The following is a 25,246-nucleotide window of genomic DNA, read 5'->3' as shown; positions in this document are numbered from 1 at the left end:
TTTCTGTGCGAGGGCTTTCTCTAGTTGTGGCAAGCGGGGGCCACTCTTCATCGCGGTGCGCGGGCCTCTCACTGTCGCGGCCTCTCTTGCTGCGGAGCACAGGCTCCAGACGCGCAGGCCTCTCACTCGCGGCCTCTCTTGCTGCGGAGCACAGGCTCCAGACGCGCAGAGCTCAGTATTTGTAGCTCACGGGCCCAGCTGCTCCGTGGCACGTGGGATCTTCCCAGACCAGGGCTTGAACCCGTGTCCCCTGCATTGGCAGGCAGACTCTCAACCACTGCGCCACCAGGGAAGCCCTGATGTATTCTTTTTGATGGTTAAAATAATAGGTAATCAACCTTTGGTAAATAATAACCTATTTATTTTACAAATAATAATTTATGTAATTAATAATAAACAAGAAATGTTTGTTCTTATGAGCTAAAGAAATTCAAAGACTAGGGAATGAAAAACTAGATTTTTCTTTATATAGAAGATCATTTTTTGCATGAGAAGACAGGTAGAGTAACCAAATCCTCTATCCCAGTATTGTTCCAGGCAGGGGATTATAAGAAAACTATTAAGTTATTTGAGATCTAAGAAAATATATTCAGTTTCCCAGTTTTTCTTTTCACTGTCAAGGACCCAGCCACTTGAGGAACTATACTAACTAGAAAAGCTGCCAATGCCTTTTGCTTTGGGCTTTACTTGGTTTGCTTCTTATCCTACTCTTGAAGCCTGCTATGTGTAATTGAGGCCTTGTCTGCATGTCCTCATACCAAATGCCTGCCACAGTAGATAGAGCCTTTCTTCTGAAGCTGACTAGTCTCAGGGCAGACTCAAGGATGTGGGGTAGGGAGCCTGCCTTCCTGCAGCATTTCCAGAAACTCATTTCTCCCCTTAAAGTACATTTTCCATCTCATTTACCAGTTTTAGAAGACACTGAACCTCTGTCTAAATCTAAATTCACAGAGCCAATCTCTTTATGGATTTCAATGCAGTAAAAATGCAGTTTGCAAAATTACTTTTCACTGTACTGAGGACAATTTTAAATTTAGATAGTTTTCTTATCTTGCATGGGTAATTTCCAAAGCTTTGTGCTATAGACAATTCAATTTCACATGTATATTAAGGCCAAATTTTCATTTTCTGCCAAAGTTAATAACCTTGTCTGTTCTTTCAAAGTGACTTGGTGTTAGTATTTCTACAAGCTGCTGATCAGATGTACCAATACTTAAGCTTTGTAGACATAAGTGTACAAAACCTGTACGTGGGTAAGAAAAAAAATTCTGCTTTTCACAAATGATCAATGTCAAGAGATTCTTCTAGAATTAGGTCCTTAATAGGCTTCATCTCCATCCATACCAGGCATCTGCAGGCAGTCCGTTTAAATTGTTACCCTTTCATTTTGCCCTCCTGTTCCCATCACTGCCTGTACTCCCCTAATTAAGTTATGTAGGCACCGAGGCCAGATAATGACATGACTGAGATCTGAGAAAATAAAAAGTGATTAAATACAAGCCCAATGATGGTTTTCCTTTTCAGACCTTTGTCTCTTATTATCAACAATTCCTCTTGGCCTAAACATTTAACAAACAAAACCCATTAAGGTGTGCAATTTTAAGGTCTGATGAATTTCTCAAGAAAAGCAGGTAATCATTTCTCAAGTCTCACAATATTTCATTTAGATGAAATTTTTTTTTTCTTTTTGATCAGCAGAGAATTAGCTTTCCATCACCTCAGGTTCTATTTCTCTCTGTCTTTTCATTCTGGGCCTCTGTGTCTGCATATTTTGATGAAGCAATCTTCTGTAGGTTGTAGTTTACAGTGCCTACCTTCTTCCCTGCTACAAGACACTAAAGGATGAAAAGGGTTTCAAGTGAGGAGTGCCTCCTGGACAACCTATTACAAATCAGTCTAGGTCAGGAAAATAAGACAAAATGCCTAAGTCAAAGACATTTAATGCCTCATCAATGTTTTATACCCCAGGTGGCCTAATTTAGTAATAGAAAAAATGGGGGAATTGCCTGTGACCAAATATCTTGAACTTGATTATTATGATCTTCTAACCTTCGACAATATTCACGCATATAACAACACCTTTGCATAAATACTGAAGGCTGAGCGATAACTGGCAAGGTGGGAAATAAAAACACAACTTCAAGGGCTCTGCAGGGTAAACTCATCCAGTCCTTATGTGTACTCACAACCGTGGCCTCAGTCCATGCTTTTAAAAACTCTTTTCAAAATGTAATTTTTCTCAAAATAAATTTGTTCTTCATGGAAGAAGTCAAACAGTACTATAAGGCTTAATATGCACTTGCAGTCTCCTGCCCCAGTCTATTCCTGTCTCCCAGAAGCAACCACTTTCAATCATTTTATCTATTTCCTCTAATATCTGCCTCCATATTTCTAATAATATGCTATGTACTTTCTCTTGATTTTTCTTTATCAGTTATTTTTGATTCACATCCCACTCTGGAAGATAAGGATTTAGCTCTCATAATAGACACTGCTAAGTGGTCCCCCCAAATCTACCTCCCTCTTCTCTAAACAATACTGCCCTGGATTTTAGCTAGGCACATGGCGGCCCAGAACAGTCTCCTTTGCAGATGGGTATGGCCATGTGCATGGGTAAGTTCTGACCAGTAAGACACAGTGGGAATAATGGGGGTAAATTCAGAAAATGTTCTTGAAGGGAGGGGACCTGCCATTTCTTCCTTCCTGGCTGGAATGCAGATGTGATGGTGTAGCTGGGGCAGCCATTTTAGACCATGACGTGGCAGCTCTGTGATGAGGATGGTAAAGCATCAAGATCAAAGAAGCTTAGAACCCGAAGGACTGTGAAGCTGCCACACACTGACTGCCTTACACAAGACAGAAATTCTGTTGTGTTAAAGCCACTGTTATTTTAGGTGCACTCCCCTTATGCTAGTAAGCCTACTCCTGAAGAATACAGCTCTCTTCAAAGCTGGGGAGGTAGGCTGAAGATAGACCACATAGGGTCTTATAAACCAGCTCAGGATTATGGGTTTTATTTGAAAAGCACCATTCAAGAGCATAATTAAATTTGTGTTTTTAAAAGTTCACCGTAATTGGACTGTAGGGTTTGAAAAGAGTATCTGGCACAGTGGATTCAGGAGGAGCAATTTCAGGAGCACAAGCGAGAGACAAGAGTAGCTGCAGCAGAGATGACGTGAGACTGAACTGGAAAGATACTTGTCTTGGAAGGTAAAAGTCAACAGAACCTGGTGGGGAACGACTGAGAGGGAGATACCAAGATGACTCCCGGATGCCTAACTTCAACAGCTAGATGGGCAATGGTGTCATCCTCTGAGATGGCAAACGCCTCTAGGGGAGGGCCAGGTTTGGGAGGGAAGATTACAGTTGTATCCATTCGTAAACTCATCTCCAAATACGATTCCAGTCCCTAAAGGACATTTGATATAATGAGAAAGAATGTTTCTTACTGGCTTCTAGGATAACCACCATCAAAACTGGTCATGAGGCTCAATACAGGATGATGAACGGAGTTTAAACTTTTTAATGCTTTTTTTCTTTAATCACAGAATATGTTACTTAATCAAGAATATTCTTGGGCTTAAATTTGAGCAGCAGATAAAATGTCCTTCTATACTGTTTGCTAAGCAAAAGGTAGACTAATCAAGATTTGCTTCCTTCTTCTACCCCTTTCACCTCTTTTTCTAGACCAGAAAAGATTGAAATGAGATTTAAAATTGATTGAATTTAATTGTAAAAATATACTCCAAATTGTTTTAGACTTCAGAATTATTTTGTTAAAAAAATGGAAGACCACCCTACCTTTTATGAATCTGGATGAAGTTTGACATTTTCATTGATATAAAATTTAAGTTAAATATTCTTCTATTTTTTAGCTGGTCCACTCCATGATAATGACTGTCACAAAGCCATGAAAACTCATGCTTTTGGTCTTAATTTTACTATCTTGTTAGATTTGCTCATATATATGACTTAAACATTCTATTTAAAAAAGGAAATAATCCACCTGAAGAGAGATATGCTGAGAAATCAGAAAAGCAAAATCGAATCCATTATTTTCCCATTAATTCTCAAGTCATTAAAGGTGACTTTACAATAAATATTTGGGATAATATCCTAATTCTGTTAAGTAATGAGTACTTTCCTTCAGGAACAAGAGATTATTCCTACTCTGGATGATGTCTTACTTTATTTCCCAGAGGGTATAGGAAAGTTGTTATAGGGATATCATCTCTATTTTACATGCAAAACCAGACAAATTTAAGTAATATCAGTAAAGTACCATTTAGAATTAAGCATGTGAAGTCAGTAATTGTTTTAGAAATGGTATGTTAATTCCGTAGTTATTCACAGCCTTGGAAGCTGACTTGGTGGAGAAGGAACAGACAAGTGGGCAGAGTATCTGCTCTATCCCAGGGGAAAAAAAACACCATCAGGAAGTAGTTATGGGTGGGGTGTGGACTGAAAGGGGAGCTTCATTTGTGGGAAGCCCGAAATGGAGCAACTGCAGAGAGTACTCCCAGCACGTGGAATTATCTGAGCAAATCTACGTGGACAAGAAGACTAGAGGATGACCTGGTTAGGCTGGACTCCTTGGGGGTTCAAATTATTAAAAACTAGACATAGAAATTTAGATCTGATGTTAATTAACTGTCAGTTTATGTAGAGGAGGAGTATTCAAAAACAGCATCTTTCAAAGATAAATTTGGCTACATGTGTTAGTCCAGGTCCTCTAGGATGGGACTGAATATATAGGACTTTATTAGAGACATATATAACATGAAGAGTACTGCAGGGCACCATACCAGCAATTGCATGCTTTGGCTTGGAAGTGACCTCTTCTGGTCCAGGGGTTCCACCCGGAGCCCCTGGACCAGAAGAGGTGCCCTCATCTAACTACAATGAAGTTGAGAGGTCTTGTCCTCCCGGGACCCCAGAAGGAGAGGGACAACCTGATATGGACGAGCACTAGAAGTGTCTAACACGGGGCCTGGCAGGGAGGTGGCAGAAAGAGGGAGCCAAACCTTGGACAGGTCAGGTTTGAGATGTTCATTAGACATCCAAGTGAAGATGTCAAGTAGGCAGCTGGATATATGAGTCTGAGTTCGGGGAAGAGAGGCTGGACAAATGTCCTCCAAAAAATAAGAAAAGAACCTACTTATCTCCTGTGATCTCAGAGGCTGGTAGAAACCCAGATATCTATTACTTTGACCTTATAACTCCTGGAGCCTGTTTGGTTGCTCAGAACTGCAGTGTCCAATGTGACAGATTCTAACCATAAGTATCTATAGAAACTTAAGATAGTTAAAGGTAAACAGATTTAAAATTCAGTTTCTCAGTCATACTGGCCACATTTCAAATGCCTGATAGCCACATGTGGCTAGTGGCTGCTGTATGGACAGCAAAGAAACTATCCATCACAGCAGAATGGTCTAAGGACAGCACTGTTTTGAACACCAGGGACAGATGTCATTCTTTACAAGAAGTTCAGGATGTCCGGCACTGCCTCACAGCTCATCCTATGAATCTGTTGGTTTTGAAATGTTGAAAACTAATTTACTTGAAAGACAAAAACAAATAAAACTTTGCTGTAACAGGAATATGTCCTGGCTTTCAGTATGGAAGCTCTGAACCATATTTTTTCTATTCTGTTTCCTTCTGTAGCTACAATTCTGGGAAGGGAGGGTAAATTGTTTAGGGACACTTCTAAATCTGCAGTTTCCTTACTCAGCTACTTATCCCCAGTAGTACTATAAATATAGCCAGCTGTTGAGAAGTAATTAATACTAAGCCTTTGGATTTCTGAGGGATCATTAGTCCTATTCATCTTGACCAATCAAGACCTCGATGCATCTCAAATGTGTATGGAGATGATACAAATCTCCACAGATGTATGAAGCTCTCAAAGCACTTCTCTGTAATTCTGCATTTTAGAGATTATTCCTTAACATTATTCACTTATTTTACCACCAGCCTACACCGATGTAAAAACCTTTGGTACTTCAGATCTACAAGTTATTTCCTTGTAGGTTAGGTGCTTTTGAAGACTCTCTTCATGTACTCTGGTGGGAAAAATCATGTTCCGATTACGGGTACTGCTGGAGCCACTAGAGATGTTCAGCTAATGCCCAAGAATGGGTCTTAATAGTTTTGAGTGATACGGAGACAAGAACTTCCTAAAGGCGGGGGCATGGGTTGTTCCAACCTAAGTTTCAAATAAACTGTTCCCTAGTTGAAACTTTAAAGGCTCATCAATTAATTTTTTTTTCCTTTCAGATTAATGGAAATATAAAAAATGAAAGTTTCCTCTGATTAACCCCATACAGCATGATCACCTGCTTTTTAAGCAGGTTGGTACTTTCTAATGTGCTGTTCTGTAACTGTCTAAATTTTGTTTGTGTTTTGAGTGTGTGTGTTGAGTGTGTTTCCATTTCTTCAACTAAATGACAGGGTCTTCAGGGCAGGATTCCCATTCCTAGTCACTGTAGTTACTCTCCACAAAGCCTGGATGTAAACACTACACCGACTAGTGCATCCAGTCAGTCTTCAGATTAAAGCCGGGCACAGTGCTGGCTTTCCAAATACTCCAGTACTTTTAATACAGGTAACGTGGGGAGGAAACTAGTTGTGACTCCACACCCTTAATTTAATAATATTGGCCCAAAGAAGTGGAAATGTAAATTAAGAAAGGCAAATGAGCACTCTGAAGATGTGTCTTCTTTTCTCTGTTATCTATTTCCAGAGCTAAATAGGAAAAGAGACGAAAATTTAAAAAAAGGAGATATATACCTTCCTCCTTTCTTCCCTCAGTGCCCAACAGTGTACTGCTTTGTAACTGTCAAATTAGGAAGAGCTCCTCGTCTTTTATTCAGACTACCATAATAGGTGATAACTCCTTCAGCATAGTAGTCATTAAGAAGCACGGGTTCAGGAATCACTGCCTGGGATTGAAGCCTAGCTCTGCCACTTCCCAGCTGTGAGATCGTGCCCCACTTACTAAACCTTTCTGTGCCTGAGCATCTTTATTTATAAAATGAAAATAGCAGTAGCTACTCCACAGTTACTGTAAATCATTCTGATCAGTACAATAGTCCCTAGCACATAGTAACTACTCAATAAATGTCCAAACCCCATTAGACTGAATCTCCATGAGTGTTGAATGAGTCACTTTGTCTCATCACTGATGCCTGATCTAAAGGGACAGAAAGTACAGAGGGAACCATATTCTTCCTCTTCCCATTTCCTGCCTCTCTCCTCCCTCACTGGCTACTCAGACTGGGGAGAATTAGCAAAGTGTTCCCTGTATATGTACCATGTTGAGCTTTCTGGGAGTCTCCCCACATCATGTGCTCTCTCTTCTCAATCATGTTTCTCATGTCATAATCCATTCTTTGGCTGTCCAGATGTTCTTTGAGTCTAGGGAGGTAAATTCAAATCGGGTGCAAGAAGGAAGCCCACTTTATGTCCAGGTCTAAACAGTATGCTCTTTATTCAGCTTTACCAGGTGTAAAGTGAATGTTACGAGCCCTGTCTCATTTCTGAGTTCATGCTCGATTGCATCAGAGGTTGAAGGGAAAGAGATGTGACTGACTCTTTTACATCCTAAAAGACATGAAATGAGTTGGATTCCCACCCTTTCCCCATTCCACCTAGTTATGTTTGTTATTGTTTTTAGTTTGCTTAGATGATAGCTAGAGTAGTAACAGGAGGCTACTCTCCATTCATTCCTTCATTTGTTCATTCAACAAATATTTATTAAGCACCAACTATGGACCTGGCATTGTATTAACTGCTGAAGTTAATGGAATGAAAATGACAAGACAGGCCTCAGCCTCCTGGTGCTGTCCGTAAAAATCAAATGCTTAGATGTTTTCTTTCTTGACCTCTTCCTACTTCTTCTGATCTGTCTACAAACATTCTCATCCTGCTCTGTGCTTCACCCAAGCACACTGGTGATATCGAAACCCTCTAGCTGTTTCAAGCTTGTGTCTCAGCCATTTAAGATTACTGACAGCACAGTGATATCAGCACCATATAAAGTACAGGCACAAAGAAAGCAGGCGACATTCCTGGTGCATTCATCTGTCTAGCAGTCACTGTGAAGAGCTCTAATAGACCCGGTGTAGATCCATGCCACTGATGCCTTCTGTTTGTCCTAACAGTTTAGTGCTTCTCATAAAGGTGAAGGACACTTGGTCAGGGCTCAAATTAGACAATGAAATGCTGGCTCTGATGAAGAGCTACTTATAAGAATATCAAATTGCAAAGAAAAGACACCTGGCCAGTGCAGTTCCTTTCAAACAAGTCTGGTATCTGCAGAAACTAAGACCCACATGCTAAAGCTGTAGCTCAGAGGCTATACATTTGGCAGATCAGAGGAACAGCATCTTGAAACACTTTAATAACTTGCATTTAGAGCGTGAGTTAATATTACTCTAGGGATTATGCTGCATATCCTCTTATTTAAAATGTTATCTAATACTTGAAAAGAGGAAATGTATGCCAATCTTAGCCTCATTAACTTTGTGAGTTGGTTATAGAAGATTGGGTCATGTCTTCTAGAACTAAAGCCCCTAGAGTCCTGTGTATATTTTTTAAGTGTGAGCTGATCATCATTTCTCTTGGGAATTATCATAGTTAAGAGTGGGAAAAAAATGGAATTAAATGAGGGCTAGCACTTTCCCTCATTCTCTCTTAAAGATACTAGTGAGATCAGTCATCCCTTGGGTTTACTTAACTTTCCTACTTTGTTATCTGTGAGGGAAGCGACCTTTCCTACTAAATGCTTACTTCAAACGCGAGAATACTTCATCTGCTCGTTTAATCCTTTATAACAGCAATTCCTCAACAGTGTTTCATGTTTTCCATTTTATAAAGCACTTTAAAATCTTCTCCACCCTAGAACAGATATACTTCAAACAAAACCCAGGTGGCAGGGGGCGTCATGCCCTCTGGTGAGTCCCCAGAGATCCCTGGACACCACCTACCATCACTTAATAGCTGGCCTTTAGATTTGATCTTAAGGGGCTTCCATGCCTGCTATTTTTCTACACTGTCTGTTATATGCACAGGCATAAAGAACCAAATGGCTTCCCTTAGCCCCCAAACTGGGATCACGCAGCAAAGAATTCTTGAAAATCTACCAGGATAGGATTAAGGCTAAAAAAGAACAACTCAATGCTTACTGCAGGTGTATGTCATACATCAAAACGATGATGCACTGCACTTCAGTGTATTAAATTTTATAAAGGAGGACTTTGGTGAAAAGAACTGAGGCTGTTTATTTCAAATATCGCTTATAAACAGTTGCAAGAGCTACTGATTGCTTTCAGACTAGGGGTAATATTTTACTCACGAGGATCCTCAACATGCCTTTTCAAATACAAGCAATTATGAGGAAGAGCTTCTGTTTTGGCCGAGTTAATTTTCTATCCTGAAACCACACTGAATATATTAAATCAGGATTAGGAAGGGGAAAAACACATTCTGTGGAACAATGCTGGAGATTACACTTTTCTAGCTGCCAATGCCCATAAATCTTTCTAGGGTTTCCTCTATGTCCAGTTCCAAACAACTTCTTCCTGTAGACATTTTAATAGTAATTACTGTTACCTAACAAGCTATGTTTCCCTCTAGCTTTCCAAATCCCTGTCATGTTTGAGCAGGGCTTATTCTAATATTTGTTCCTAAAACACTTAAAATTGACTAGTCATTAGCCATTTCTAAAAAGTTTGTATATCATGAGCATCATCATGTAGGTATCACTCAAATTATTCCATCTTACAGCTTATGTGTAGATCTTCTTCACTTACAAAAGGCATGGAGTAAACCATAATGTAGGAGTGGAAAGTAACACACATACACACACACACTCACACTCTCATGGGGTAAAGAGCAGGGTTCTAAAGCCAGGCTTGCTGCCTTGAATCTTATCTTTGGCACTAACTAGCTGTGTAACCTTGAGCAAGGTACTCAGCTTCACTTTACTTCAGACATCTCATCTGTGAAATCAGGATGTGAACAGTATCCACACCACAGAGTTGTTTTGAGATTTAGATGTGTTATTTAATGCAAAGCACTTACATCAGTGCCTGGCATTAACATTAATTACTGGCATACATGCACACACCCCCTGGCTCCCATCATTCAAATGTCAATCCTATTAACATTTTATTAACAAGAATCATGTTTTAATCTTTACTCCTGTCTTTCCACAGTCAAATGATGACCACACTGCATACCGATGATCCCCATTCCTTTAGGAACCAAAATTCATTCAATCAATGTATTTTATTATTAAAGTATTGAATTCTTGTTTTTTGAACATTAATGTATAGTAATAATTTGTTAACTCTCAGTTACTAACTGAAAAATTGATTATTCATGACACTTCATTCCTGAATAAGTAACAGAGAGGATTTATGGTAATAACTGCTTCATTTGCCAATACGAGACAGCTGTGGGGTTTTAAAATTCTTCCCTCCTTTCCATCCTAAGGGTCTCAAGGCATTTTACCTCTCTGCTGTGAATAAAAATAAAGGTAAAAGCCAAGAATACAGCTTATAAAACTGCACTATGACAACCCACATGTATAAATAAATATGCAGGCTTTGGAGAAGATGATGTCTGAATCCTATTAAAAGCTTATGTGAACCACTCTCATCACTCTATTATACCCTCTGGTTCATTTAAAAATAAAAGCCAACATTATTTCAGCTGTAAAATAGTTTGTGAAATGAATGTTAATTTTCTAAAGCAATGATTTGCTTCTTTTAAATTTCAACTTGAACTTGTATGTATCACCCTTACCAATAAAGCATTATATTGTTTTCTAAAGCACATACAACACACAAAGGTGCTCTAGCACACATTCCAATAAGGACCCTGTCACTAATTATCTCAATTTTTTATGGAAAACAAACAAACAAACAAAATGGGAAAAAAATGACATGAGTCCAGTTTGAAGTACATATGTAACATTAAAAACATCTGGGTGCTTCCTCTCTTCAGTAAAACTCTTTCAAGATCAAGTGAGTAACTGAGAAAAATCTAGGCATAGCATGAATGAGGTATGATGAAGTTGGGCAGCCTAGCTGTGTAGTTTTCTTTAGAGTCATAAACCGGAAACACAGATGCATTATTATGGGGTGTACTATGGATTGATAAATGTTTCAAACACATTAAGGACTTTGAACTACAATCCTGCAGCCTGTGGAACAAAAAACACATTCACAGAAACATAGACAAGATGACAAGGCAGAGGGCTATGTACCAGATGAAGGAACAAGATAAAACCCCAGAAAAACAACTAAATGAAGTGGAGATAGGCAACCTTCCAGAAAAAGAATTCAGAATAATGATAGTGAAGATGATCTAGGACCTCAGAAAAAGAGTGGAGGCAAAGATTGAGAAGATGCAAGAAATGTGTAACAAAGACCGAGAAGAATTAAAGAACAAACAAACAGAGATGAACAATACAATAACTGAAATGAAAAATACACTAGAAGCGGGCTTCCCTGGTGGCTCAGTGGTTGAGAGTCCGCCTGCCAATGCAGGGGACACGGGTTCGTGCCCCAGTCCGGGAAGATCCCACATGCCGCGGAGCAGCTGGGCCCGTGAGCCATGGCTGCTGAGCCTGTGTGTCCGGAGCCTGTGCTCCGCAACGGGAGAGGCCACAACAGTGAGAGGCCCGCGTACTGAAAAAAAAAAAAAAATACACAAGAAGGCATCAATAGCAGAATAACTGAGGCAGAAGAACGGAAAACTGACCTGGAAGACAAAATAGTGGAATTCACTGCTGCAGAAGAGAATAAAGAAAAAAGAATGAAAAGAAATGAAGAGAGCCTAAGAGACCTCTGGGACAACATTAAACACAACAACATTCACATTATAGGGGTCCCAGAAGGAGAAGAGAGAGAGAAAGGACCAGAGAAAATATGTAAAGAGATTATAGTCGAAAACGTCCCCAACATGGGAAAGGAAATAGCCACCCAAGTCCAGGAAGCACAGCGAGTACCATACAGGATAAACCCAAGGAGAAAAATGCCGAGACACATAGTAATCAAATTGGCAAAAATTAAAGACAAAGAAAGATTATTGAAAGCAGCAAGGGAAAAATGAAAGATAACATACAAGGGAACTCCCATGAGGTTAACAGCTGCTTTCTCAGCAGAAACTCTACAAGCCAGAAGGGAGTGACATGATATACTTAAAGTGATGAAAGGGAAGACCTTACAACCAAGATTACTCTACCTGGCAAGGATCTCATTCAGATTATATGGAGAAATCAAAAGTTTTACAGACAAGCAAAAGCTAAGAGAATTCAGCACCACCAAACAAGCTCTACAACAAATGCTAAAGGAACTTCTCTAAGTGGGAAACACAAGAGAAGAAAAGGATCTACAAAAACAAACCCAAAACAATTAAGAAAATGGTCACAGGAACATACATATCATTACCTTAAACGTGAACGGATTAAATGCTCCAACCAAAAGACACAGGCTTCCTGAATGGATACAAAAACAAGACCCATATATATGCTGTCTCCAAGAGACCCACTTCAGACCTAGCGACACATACAGACTGAAAGTGAGGGGATGGAAAAACATATTCCATGCAAATGGAAATCAAAAGAAAGCTGGAGTAGCTATACTCATATCAGAAAAAATAGACTTTAAAATAAAGAATGTTATAAGAGACAAGGAAGGACACTACATAATGATCAAGGGATCAATCCAAGAAGAAGATATAACATTATAAATATATATGCACCCGACATAGGATCATCTCAGTACATAAGGCAAATGCTAACAGCTCTAAAAGAGGAAATCAACAGTAACACAATAATAGTGGGGGACTTTAACTCCTCACTTACACCAATGGACAGATCATCCAAAATGACAGTAAATAAGGAAACAGAAGCTTTAAATACACAATAGACTAGATAGATTTAATTGGTATTTATAGGATATTCCATCCACAAACAGCAGATTACACTTCCTTCTCAAGTGCGCAAGGGAACGTTCTCCAGGATAGATCACATCTTGGGTCACAAATCAACTCTTAGTAAATTTAAGCAAATTGAAATCATATTAAGCATCTTTTCTGACCACAATGCTTTGAGACTAGAAATGAATTACAAGGAAAAAAATGTAAAAAATACAAACACATGGAGGCTAAACAATAAGTTACTAAACAACGAAGAGATCACTGAAGAAATCAAAGAGGAAATTAAAAAATACCTAGAGACGAATGACAATGAAAACACGATGATCCAATACCTATGGGATGCAGCAAAAGCAGTTCTAAGAGGGTAGTTTATAGCTATAAAAGCCTACGTCAAGAAACAAGAAAAATCTCAAGTAAACAATCTAACCTTACACCTAAAGGAACTAGAGAAAGAAGAACAAACAAAACACAAAGTTAGCAGAAGGAAAGAAATAATAAAGATCAGAGCAGAAATAAATGAAATAGAAACAAAGAAAACAATAGCAAAGATCAATAAAACTAAAAGCTGGTTCTTTGAAAAGATAAACAAAGTCGATAAACCATCAGCCAGACTCATCAAGAAAAAGAGGGAGAGGACTCAAATCAATAAAATTAGAAATGAAAAAGGAGAAGTAACAACTGACCCTGCAGAAATACAAAGGATCATGAGAAACTACTACAAGCAACTCTCTATGCCAATAAAATGGACAACTTGTAAGAAATGGACAAATTTTTAGAAAGGTATAACCTTCCAACACTGAACCAGGAAGAAACAGAAAATATGAACAGACCAATCACCAGTAATGAAATTGAAACTTTGATTAAAAATCTTCCAACAAACAAAAGCTCAGGACCAGATGGCTTCACAGGTGAATTCTACCAAACATTTAGAGAAGAGCTAACACCCATCCTTCTCAAACTCTTCCAAAAAATTGCACAGGAAGGAACACTCCCAAACTCATTCTGTGAGGCCACCATCACCCTGATACCAAAACCAGACAAAGATACTACACAAAAAGAAAATTACAGACCAATATCACTGATGAATATAGATGCAAAAATCCTCAACAAAATACTAGCAAACAGAATCCAGCAACACATTAAAAGGATCATACGGGGCTTCCCTGATGGTACAGTGGTTGAGAGTCTGCCTGCCAATGCAGGGGATACAGGTTCGTGCCCCGGTCCGGGAAGATCCCACATGCCGCGGAGTGGCTAGGCACGTGAGCCATGGCCACTGAGCCTACGCATCCGCAGCCTGTGCTCCGCAACAGGAAGGGCCACAAGAGTGAGAGACCCGCGTACCCCCCCCCAAAAAAAAGGATCATACACCATGATCAAGCGGGATTTGTTCCAGGGATGCAAGGATTCTTCAAAATACACAAATCAATCAATGTGATACACCATATTAAGAAACTGAAGAATAAAAACCATATGATCATCTCAAAAGATGCAGAAAAAGCTTCTGACAAAATTCAACACCCATTTATGATAAAAACTCTCCAGAAAGTGGGCATAGAGGGAACCTACCTCAACATAATAAAGGCCGTATACAACAAACCCACAGCAAACAACTGAAAGCATTTCCTGTAAGATCAGGAACGAGACAAGGATGTCCACTTTCACCACTATTATTCAACATAGGTTTGGAAGTCCTAGCCACAGCAATCAGAGAAGAAAAAGAAATAAAAGGAATGCAAATTGGAAAAGAAGAAGTAAAACTGTCACTGTTTGCAGATGACATGATACTGTACATACAGAATCCTAAAAGTGCCACCAGAAAACTACTAGAGCTAATCAATGAATTTGGTAAAGTTGCAGGATACAAAAGTAATGCACAGAAATCTCCTGCATTCCTATACACTAATGATGAAAATTCTGAAAGAGAAATTAAGGAAACACTCCCATTTACCACTGCACCGAAAAGAATAAAATACCTAGGAAAAACCTACCTGGGGAGACAAAAGACCTGTATGCAGAAAACGATAAGACACTGATGAAAGAAATTAAAGATGATACCAACAGATGGAGAGATATACCATGTTCTTGGATTGGAAAGATCAATATTGTGAAAATGACTCTACTACCCAAAGCAATCTACAGATTCAATGCAATCCCTATCAAATTACCCATGGCATTTTTTATGGAACTAGAACAAATCATCGTAAAATTTGTATGGAGACACAAAAGACCCTGAATAGCCAAAGTGGCCTTGAGGGAAGAAAACGGAGCTGTAGGAATCAGACTCCCTGACTTCAGACTATACTACAAAGCTACAGTAATCAAGACAATATGGTACTGGCACAAAAACAGAAACATAGATCAATGGAACAGTACAGAAAGCCCAGAGATAAACCCACACACCTATGGTCAACCAATCTATGACAAGGGAGGCAAGGATATACAATGGAGAAAAGAAAGCCTGTTCAATAAGTGGTGCTGGGAAAACAGGACAGCTACATGTAAAAGAATGAAATTTGAACACTCCCTAACACCATACACAAAAATAAACTCAAAATGGATTCAAGACCTAAATGTAAGACTGGACAGTATAAAACTCTTAGAGGAAAACATAGGAAGAACACTATTTGACATAAATCACTGCAAGATCTTTTTTGATCCACCTCCTAGAGTGATGGAAATAAAAACAAAAATAAACAAATGGGACCTAATGAAACTTCAAAGCTTTTGCACAGAAAAGGAAACCATAAACAAGATGAAAAGACAACACTCAGAATGGGTGCAAGTATTTGCAAATGAATCAACAGACAAAGGATTAATCTCCAAAATATATAAACAGCTCATGCAGCTCAATATTAAAGTAACAAATAACCCAATCCAAAAATGGGCAGAAGATCTAAATAGACATTTCTCCAAAGAAGACATACAGATGGCCAAGAAGCACATGAAAAGCTGCTCAACATCACTAATTATTAGAGAAATACAAATCAAAACTACAGTGAGGTGTCACCTCACTCCAATTAGAATGGGCATCATCAGAAAATCTAAAAATAACAAATGCTGGAGAGGGTGTAGAGAAAAGGGAACCTTCTCGCACTGTTGGTGGGAATGTAAATTGATACAGCCACTATGGAGAACAGTATGGAGGTTCCTTAAAAAACTAAAAATAGAATTACCATATGACCCAGCAATCCCACTACTGGGCATATACCCAGAGAAAACCATAATTCAAAAAGACACATGCACCCTAATGTTCATTGCAGCACTATTTACAATAGCCATGGAAGCAACCTAAATGCCCATCAACAGACGAATGGATAAAGAAGTTGTCGTACATATATACAATGGAATATTACTCAGCCATAAAAAGGAACAAAACTGAGTCATTTGTTGAGTCGTGGATGGACCTAGAGACTGTCATACAGAGTGAAGTAAGTCAGAAAGGGAAAAACAAATATCGTATATTAACGCATGTATGTGGAACCTAGAAAAGTGGTACAGATGAGCCCCTTTGCAGGGCAGCAGTTGAGACACAGATGTAGAGAACAAATGTATGGACACCAAGGGGGGAAAACCACGGTGGGGTGGGGATGGGTGTGCTGAATTGGGCGATTGGGATTGACATGTATACACTGATGTGTATAAAATTGATGACTAATAAGAACCTGCAGTATAAAAAAGCAAACAAAAAAAAACAACTAATACTAAACTTTCTTTGGGTTATTTGTATGGAAATATGTTAATAATAAATGTTTCAGATATTATATGAAATTTCTAAAAGTCTTATATGTTCTGGTATAATTTTATAAGTCATAATTCTAGTTATTACTTAAAATGTATATCTCAGAAAAAACTAAAAACAAAAAACAAATTAAGGACTTTATACCCTGAAAGAAGCAAACAAGACTTGAGAGGAAGCAGAAAGGGGAGGCAGAGAGCGGTTTAATCAAGCTGAGAAAACAATAATGTTTCCCAGTATCAAATTTAGAACCTGTTGTAGCCCCTTTCTAAATTGAAATTACACTTGGCTTTTCAAAAATTATTTATGATTTGGCATTTCTATAACACTTCCTTTCTATGGCAGGCTTTATGAAAAGACTATTACTTACTGCAATAAGCAAATGAACTTAAAAATGAATAAGAAATTTTCAGTCAAAATCAAATATCAATTTCCCTAGAAATATAGAGCAGGCATAATATTGCTTAGCAAATTTCAAATATTTATAGACATTGGTAAATTTATCCTTATAAAAATTCCCCTGAAGTGGGCAGAAGCTAGAGATCCTTTGGCAGACAAAAAAATTGTGTGTTGCTGACTAAATACTCTGTGCAAACAGAGGAACAAAAAAGGATCATTTTTTTTTGTTATACAGGACTTATAGCAGAGATTGCTAGGTCTTACCCCCAAATCCATGTTCCTCTTTCCTTTAGTAACAGAACCTCAGGTAACAGACTACATTCACCATCCTTTCTTGCTAAAGGGTATGAATATGTGACTATGCTCCAGCCAATGCAAAGAAAGTAGAATTGAAATGCTGAGTGGGACTTCCAGGAAGTCTTTTTAAAGGGAGGAAATGCATTCATCTTTGCCTCTTTTTACTCCCTGCAGCCTTGAAAGGCCGATGTAATGGCTGTATATAGTCGCTGTTTGGCCTAGGGTTAGAAGCTAGTGGCTGAGGGATGATGAAGCAGAAAGAAAGGAGCCTGGGTTCCTTTTGACATCCTGAGGCCATCATAGCAGCCCTGGACCCCCTCCCTCTGGCTTTCTTTTACATTAGAGAGAAAAAAAAAAATAAAACTTCTATCTTATTTAAGTCACTGCAATTTTGATTATTTTGGGTATATGCAGCTGAACCCAATCCTATTCCAAAACCAAGCCTATCTGAATCAGCACAAATATCAGACCGTACTTCCATTGGGGAATGAAACTTAACAAAATAAGATGGTAATTTAAGGTTCTAGTTTTAACAATCATGTAGTTTCTCAAATAAACTATGTGTTGTATGCAAAAGCTTTCATTGCATACTGACAACAAATGCTTAATAAACATGAATGCTGAAGAAGAAAATAAAGTTTTAAAGGATTTCTACAATTAGTATTTCCCAAAGTAATATTATTTTGGACAAGTTAATAACAAGAGCAAATAATGTTAGTATTTATAGAAATATGACCCTAAATTTTGTGACAAAGTTAAAAATATATAATCTCCTTTTCCTCAAAACTACTACTTTTTGAAAGATAATGAAGGGACTTCCCTGGTGGCGCAGAGGTTAAGGATCCGCCTACCAATGCAGGGGACACGGGTTCGAGCCCTAGTCCGGGAAGATCCCACATGCCATGGAGAAACTAAGCCCGTGTGCCACAACTACTAAGACTGTGTGCCACAACTGCTGAAGCCTGTGGGCCTGAAGCCCGTGCTCCGCAACAAGAGAAGTCACTGCAATGAGAAGCCTACACACTACAACAAAGAGTAGCCCCTGCTTGCCGCAACCAGAGAAAGCCCAGGCGCAGCAATGAAGACCCAACGCAGCCAAAAATAAATAATTAATTAATTTTTTTTAAAAAAAGAAAGATAATGAGGCACAAAAAGTAACATACAAAGTCACACATAATTATGTAAACACTGCTTTGAGACATAACACCAAGTATTTTTATTGTGTTAAGATGTTTGTGAATGTATTTTTGGTAATAGCAGTTATGAATAGATGATTCTTGATAAGATATAATATAATGGGAGGAAAAGGTATTATGATTTTCTGCGGTTGAATCAGCTTTAGTTTCTCATGCAACTCAGAGTTTTATGCTATTCAGATGGAACACTGCACAGGAAAGCATTTTACTTATCAAAATACTGGAGGAGACTTCATTTTACATGGGAACAATGGCTTTTTAACAGTACTTGATGGGGAGACATTAGGAACCTTGCCTTGAAAGCCATTAGCAAATTTATCTAGAAAATTTTATGCTACGTCATGAACTAACCAGCAACTGAAGACATCCTAAACTGCTTTAGTGTGCCAGTTGCCCCTATGAGCTGCTTTCAGGAGACGGCAATGAGTATCATGGATACTGAAGCATAAAAAGTTGAAGGACATGGGCAATTCAAAGAAAATGATGCCAAAAACTCCATAGTGCCAAAAAAATTTAAACAAACTTGCATTTTACTTTGGAGTAACATTTTTTCTTTCTATTTCCAAGTAAATTTTAACTTTCTTTCTCAACTAGCCCTGCCAATAGAGGAGCTTTTCCTTACACTGCCAAACTATCAATTCAAACTTGAAATCGATCACTTCTTTTTCTCCTAAAGCAAGGTACCTTATACTATATAATAAATAATATAAGCTCACCTGAAGCAAGTGAGTTAGAGATTTAAGTCATTCTTTTTTTTTTTTTTTTTTTTTTTTTGCGGTACGCGGGCCTCTCACTGTTGTGGCCTCTCCTGTTGCGGAGCACAGGCTCCGTACGCGCAGGCTCAGCGGCCATGGCTCACGGGCCCAGCCACTCCGCGGCATGTGGGATCTTCCCGGACTGGGGCACGAACCCGTGTCCCCTGCATCGGCAGGCGGACTCTCAACCACTGCGCCACCAGGGAAGCTCAAGTCATTCTTTTAACAATCAGTTATGGAATTAAATCTAGCCATCTGTCTCAGTTGTCCTGTTTTGTTCAAATCCTCATAATTTAAAATAAAGAACAGTAATGCTCATTAATGAGATTCATCTACCAATTACTGAGCAATTGGAAACAGCAGCTACTCAATAAATGACAGCTGTTGCTATAATGTCTCTTGAAGCAAAATACTTTCATTTTATTCTCACCTTAACATTTCTTGTGTTAAGCTTCTAAAATCTACAAAAATCGTAAAACTGAACTATAAAAGGGAGGGTCCAACACTATTTTATTTTATAAAATACTTTTATTTTATAAAATACTAACCGTAAACGTCCCTGAGAGATTATCATTTTACTGATTTTATCTGCCTTCCCCATCCTCGTAAGAAATCACTTGCCATAACTGAGAGGATTGCTAAGAGACTGCTATTAGTAAATTCCTCTCAGAAAAGCTCTCAAAGTATGCTCTAAAGATGACCATCTACATCAAGACCACTGAGGCTTGCAAACTGCAGATTCCTGGCCTGTTCAAGACTACCGAAGCAGAATCTTGCTGTGAAGCCCAGGAACCTGCATGTTTATGATAAGCATCATTGCCTTAAAATCAAATCCAAACTCCTTAAGCTGAAAACCTATTCCTCCTTGTCTGCTTTTCAGAGTAACTGGGAAACACTAAGTCTCTAAATTGTGCTTTCTTCAAGACTAGAAAGCTGTCTATCTCTCTGTATTAGTAAGCTAGCTGCAGTTATTCAACTTTCCTTCTTTGGTTTCTCTCGCTCTCACTTTTTTGACATTTATGGACTATTTCCTCCCAAACTTTCTCAACCCCTCAATGACCAGTAAAACAGTGACTGTACACCAGCCAGCAACAACTATACTGGAGGATTAGTTCACGGAATATATACTCTACCCTGAGTTCCTGTATGGATCCCTGTTATGTGGTAACGTAAAAAAAAAAAAAAAAAAAAAAAAGACAATTCTGGACATGTTTTATTTTCCATGGGCAAATTCCTCTGTTTCATGCACTGCATTTTGGGAATCTTCCCAACTCTTCCCACTGAAATTCCATCTCTGAATTAACTATGTAATGCTGAACATCAATTTTTCTCCCAAGTATGGCAGCCATCCAAATTTGTCAGGCGTGAATTACAGGAATATGCTTACCCTGCCCTAAATTCTGAGCACTGTTAAAGATCCAGGTTAGGCTGAGAGCACAGCATTCTCCCCAGAAGCAATTACTCCTATGCAGATGCAGGAAGCATTTAAGGGTGCAGCATTCAGCCAGACAGCTCTCCTCTACCACGCTTATGCCAGTTCACAGTCAGCACTTCATACCTGCCCAGCCAGTGTAAACAGTGCTATCCCGAGGGTCTGCTGACTTTAGGCCTCTCTCCATTTGCTGAAGAAGCTCTCGAATCTTATTGTTCAGGCGTTGTGAGAACTCAGTAGTCAGCTGTAGGTATTAAAGGGAAAACAAATATCAAAAAATATGGGGCACTGGGTGTCCTGGACTATAGGCTATTAAAAATAGGAGGGTACTTCATTTCCACTTAAGCTACATTTTTTTTTGTCTAAGAGAAGTGGACAATTACTTTATTCTTAAACAAGAACAAATTAACAAAACTTAAAAGTACTACTGTGTTTTCTTACTCAAGTTGGGAAATATTTTTGATGTAACTTAAATGTTTTACATAAAATTTTTAGTTAAATACTAAAAAAGGCTGCCAATGATAAACTGGATCATAGTAATTTCCACCTACTAAGAATCATCTATTATTTAAACCAGTATTTTTTATTATAATAAGTCATTTTATTAAACTAAGCACAAATCAGAAAATGTTTGCTGTTTTCAAGCCACTGGAGTTTTAGTTTTCAAGCAGCAGCAACGTTAATCCCCTAAAGAAACATTCTAATTGCTTCTGTTATTTGAAAAATGAAGATAAACATTTATAAAAAATCCATTTATTAAAAATGTATAAACATTTTTAAAAAATTGTAGAAGTAGCATAAGAAAAGCAAAAAAACCTCACAGATATCAGGAGCCTTCAGCAGAGTGGAAAGAACATCAGACTAAGTATCAAAAACCCATGCCCAGCACAGTGCCCAGAAAGCTTGGGGCCTCATAAATACTGCTCAGTGAATGAGCCCGGCTACATCCTTATCCACTATTAGCTGAGTGACCATGCTCAACCCATAACTCCTTTATGCTTCAGTTGCCTCTGTAAAGTCAGGATAATAATACCTGTCCCACCAGTTTCAAAAGGTGCATTGAGGATCAAATGAGATTGTGTCTCTCATGTCGTTTGCATTCAGGGATGTAAATGTTGATAGTTTTACTATTTTAAGCAGTCCAATGGTCTATAAAATGTAATAATTTGGATATAGGTTGAAAGCACACTGAGGCTGGGGTGTGGGGTTAGTGACATCCATATAAAGGCCCACAGATGTGGCACAAACGGTGAGGCATACCGAATAATTATGTTATTTGTTCTAAAAGTAACTGAAAAGTATTTTGAAAGTTCTGTAGACACTGAATCATGAAGTGTCTTAAAAGAGCATTTTAATGTATCCTTCAATATTTTTAGGAATCTGCTGTGATTCCCAGACTTGGATTTCACAAAGCAGTAAAACTGTAAAACAATGTTGGGGAACATTACAAGGATACAAGACATTTCATCACACAAGGACTGTAAAAACAAACCTAACTTATTTACTCCCTGTTAGCATCATAACCTCATTTTTTTAAAAAGGGCATTTAAAAACTGAAAAAAGTAGAAAAAGTAGTATCAGAATTATTAATAATAATAAAAGATATTAAGGTTTACTGATACTCTGAAGAGTATCTCTGATAAGGCAAATCAGATGATTAACCATATCTGGGTTATTTATTCTAAGCACCACTATGAGCCATTATTTCACTATCTGAAGAAGAAACCAGTGTTTGATGGACATACTCCCTTTATTTAACAATGTCTGCCAAGGGGTTAAGATTTCAACAAGCCTTAAAAATACATTTTGTAAGGTAAAATATACTTCAGTATTGATATAAAAGGTCTATAAATCTCAACTAGATAGAAGAGTGCATCTACATAAGAACATGTCATATTCTGTTCATAGATCATGGATAATTTATCATCTTGCCTGGCCTTACTGTAAGCAACCAAGAATGATGAGAATGCCTCAGCCTCAAGAAGGGAAGTCACTTTCTATTTGGCACATAATTGCATTTAAGAAAAGTGAGCTGCCTAAGAATACTGATTGCTTGTAGCAGACCACAAAATTATTCAAACCTAGGAATAATTTGAAGAGTGTATAAAAACGCTTTTTTCTGATAGATGCCAGGAAATAGAGCAGTTCCTTATTGAAATCTTTGCATTAACAAATTAAGGAGGACAGATCTTCAGGGTCCAGTCCTTGATGTTCAACATTAAACATAATGTTTAAACATTATGTTTAAACATAATGTTTAAACATTAAACATTAATGTTTAATGTTGAACAAATTTTAAAACTGGTAGGTTAAATTTCTTTCTGGGATGGGTCCAAAAACCATGTGTTAGGCAATAAATTACACTATTATTTGGGGGCCAGAATTCAAATTTATGAACATTTTTTTTCTCCGTTAGAAACAGAGTTAAATTTATAAAAAGCATTTACTTTATAAACAGCCTAAATAGTGAGATACATTTTATTGAAGGCTGCTGTCATTAGGATCCATCCTCAAGTGTTCTCTTTGCCAAGTAAGCATGAAGCAGCAGGTCTTCCTCCAACAAGACAAGACAAATGCTTCAGCTTCAGGATCTGCAGAGCTGGGCAGAATGCAAGTCCAAATAGCCAAAAGGAAGTGATCTAACTTCAAGGTAATGATTACAGGCTTTGTTTAGGGAGTTCAGTTCTGGTCTTAAAAGAATCAGATTGATTCTAGCTCCATATACATTTTGGCAGCCTTCTATCTTACAGCTCTTCTCCATCTCTTTCATTCCTCCTACCTGCATTACTCACCCAAGTTAATTTATAAATGACAAGTGTTTTAAGGAAAGAACCAACAGAATCACTGAAAGTTCACTTGGCAGATATGAAATCTCTAAGGCCCTTACATCACATGCAAAATGCTTTTCATATGGCTGATAAGCTTAGAAGAAATAAACTGGTAAAATTTAAAAAAAATGTGTGCACATTTAAAGATACACTCTTCCAACCTAACTCACTCTTAGGATTTCTCAACTAGGTATTCTTAAAAAGAACTGTATTCCCTCTTAACAACTATATGCAGAGGCATGAGAAAACACAGGCTTCTGGTATCTCACATCCAGGTTCTCTTTCTTACACTGACTTGTGAGGTGCTCACCAGTTAAACTGACCAGTTTTATGTATTTATTTATTTTCCAGTTGTGGGGATGTCCTGGGAAGAGTGGAAATGATACAAAGATTTCAGGGACTATGTCCCAAATCTCTCTTAGCACTTTCAGTTTTAAGATGTCTTCACCACATTCTGGTTTACTCTCGTCCTTACCCTGTCCATACGCCTGTTCAATCATAAAACAGTAACACGGCACCCATGAAATGCCATCAGGATTTCTCACCTCTCTTTAAAAAACAAACCAAAAGTGATCAAAAAATTCAAGATTACACAGAAAATTGCAGAGCCGCGAATTTTTATAATTTAGATATCAATGTTCGAGACTGTTTCAATTATTAATTATTGTTGATAATATTAACAGTGACTCCTTACAGAAGTTCAACATTTTGAGCTCAAATTGTATATTTTCACATATACTTTATATATTTAAAATGTATTTTGTATGTTTATAGTGAAACTCTATTATATTTTTTAAAAAAGGATGCTCATCCCTTTCTTTCAGGCAAAACTGAACTTTCCAAACACTCGGGGCTGGAGGTAGGGGTGCAGGCAGATATTTCCCAAACTCACCCTCCCAGCAGAATCAAAGTAGCCTTCAGCCAGGGATTTGTTATAATCGGCATAAGGATTCGGGAAGGCCCTTTGCGCCATGATGCCAGAAACGAGCCTGCAGAACAGGGGAAAAAGAAAATCTACGTTGAAATACGGGCCTCGGCCGAGTTGCAAAGGCGGCGGCCAGCGCCCCGGGAACACCTTCCTTCCAGTTCCCGGACCACTGCTTGGTCCTGGCGGTCCGAGCGGACCCCGGGCCCACCGCGGCCCAGCCGCTAGGGCGTGGCACCTCCGCAAGAAGGCTGCCAGGGCCCCGAACCCACAGCGAAGAATGCGACCCGTTACGCACCCCACGTTCGCACTCTCGAGATTCAAAGTAACTACCAGCCCAGGGTCCCTAAGCCCTGCACGGTCTCGGGCCACTCACCCCGCAGCCTCCGGACAAAAATAGAAGGGACGCTTTCACGGCCCACTTCCTGCCAGCTGGACCAATCAGAGCCTTCGCCACTCCGGAGGCCCGCCCCCTTCTCATTTTCACTTGTTAAAGAGACAGAAGTGTGGTTTCCAAAGGATGATACAGGGTGATGTAATTCTTGGAGGGCTGGAGTGGGGACATATGTTAGAATAATGTGCAGCTGTACCCAATATTTCCTACCTTTCTTCTCTTTAAAATTTTTTTAAAACAGTTAAGTAAACTAATATTAGTCCAGATGATTCATAAGAATTCAATTAAATTTTTTTTTTTAATCTGGAGGAGATAAAATGACTGCTTTGAGAT

General features: G+C 38.6%; 1 protein-coding gene across 3 annotated transcripts in view; it reads right to left on the bottom strand.

Annotated features, from left to right (window-relative positions):
* LANCL1 (LanC like 1) overlaps window positions 1–24,928 on the bottom strand; it is a 44,417-nt gene extending 19,489 nt beyond the window's left edge. Inside the window, exons 1-3 of one of the 3 annotated variants that reach the window (XM_032638212.1) lie at window positions 24,896–24,928; window positions 24,487–24,583; window positions 20,893–21,010 (exon numbers count right to left, since the gene is read on the bottom strand). In XM_032638212.1, coding sequence (XP_032494103.1) covers window positions 20,893–21,010; window positions 24,487–24,567 — 199 coding nt within the window. In that variant the 5' untranslated portion in view covers window positions 24,568–24,583; window positions 24,896–24,928. Of the gene's footprint in view, window positions 1–20,892; window positions 21,011–24,486 lie in introns of all 3 variants that reach the window. The other 2 variants (XM_032638211.1, XM_032638213.1) reach the window with 2 other exon arrangements.
* Window positions 24,929–25,246: the final 318 nt, after the last annotated feature.

Source organism: Phocoena sinus, chromosome 7 (assembly GCF_008692025.1).
Source record: "Phocoena sinus isolate mPhoSin1 chromosome 7, mPhoSin1.pri, whole genome shotgun sequence".
Taxonomy (NCBI): Eukaryota; Metazoa; Chordata; class Mammalia; order Artiodactyla; family Phocoenidae; genus Phocoena; species Phocoena sinus.
Note: the sequence above shows the minus strand (reverse complement) of the source record. Positions and strands in the feature narration are given on the sequence as shown.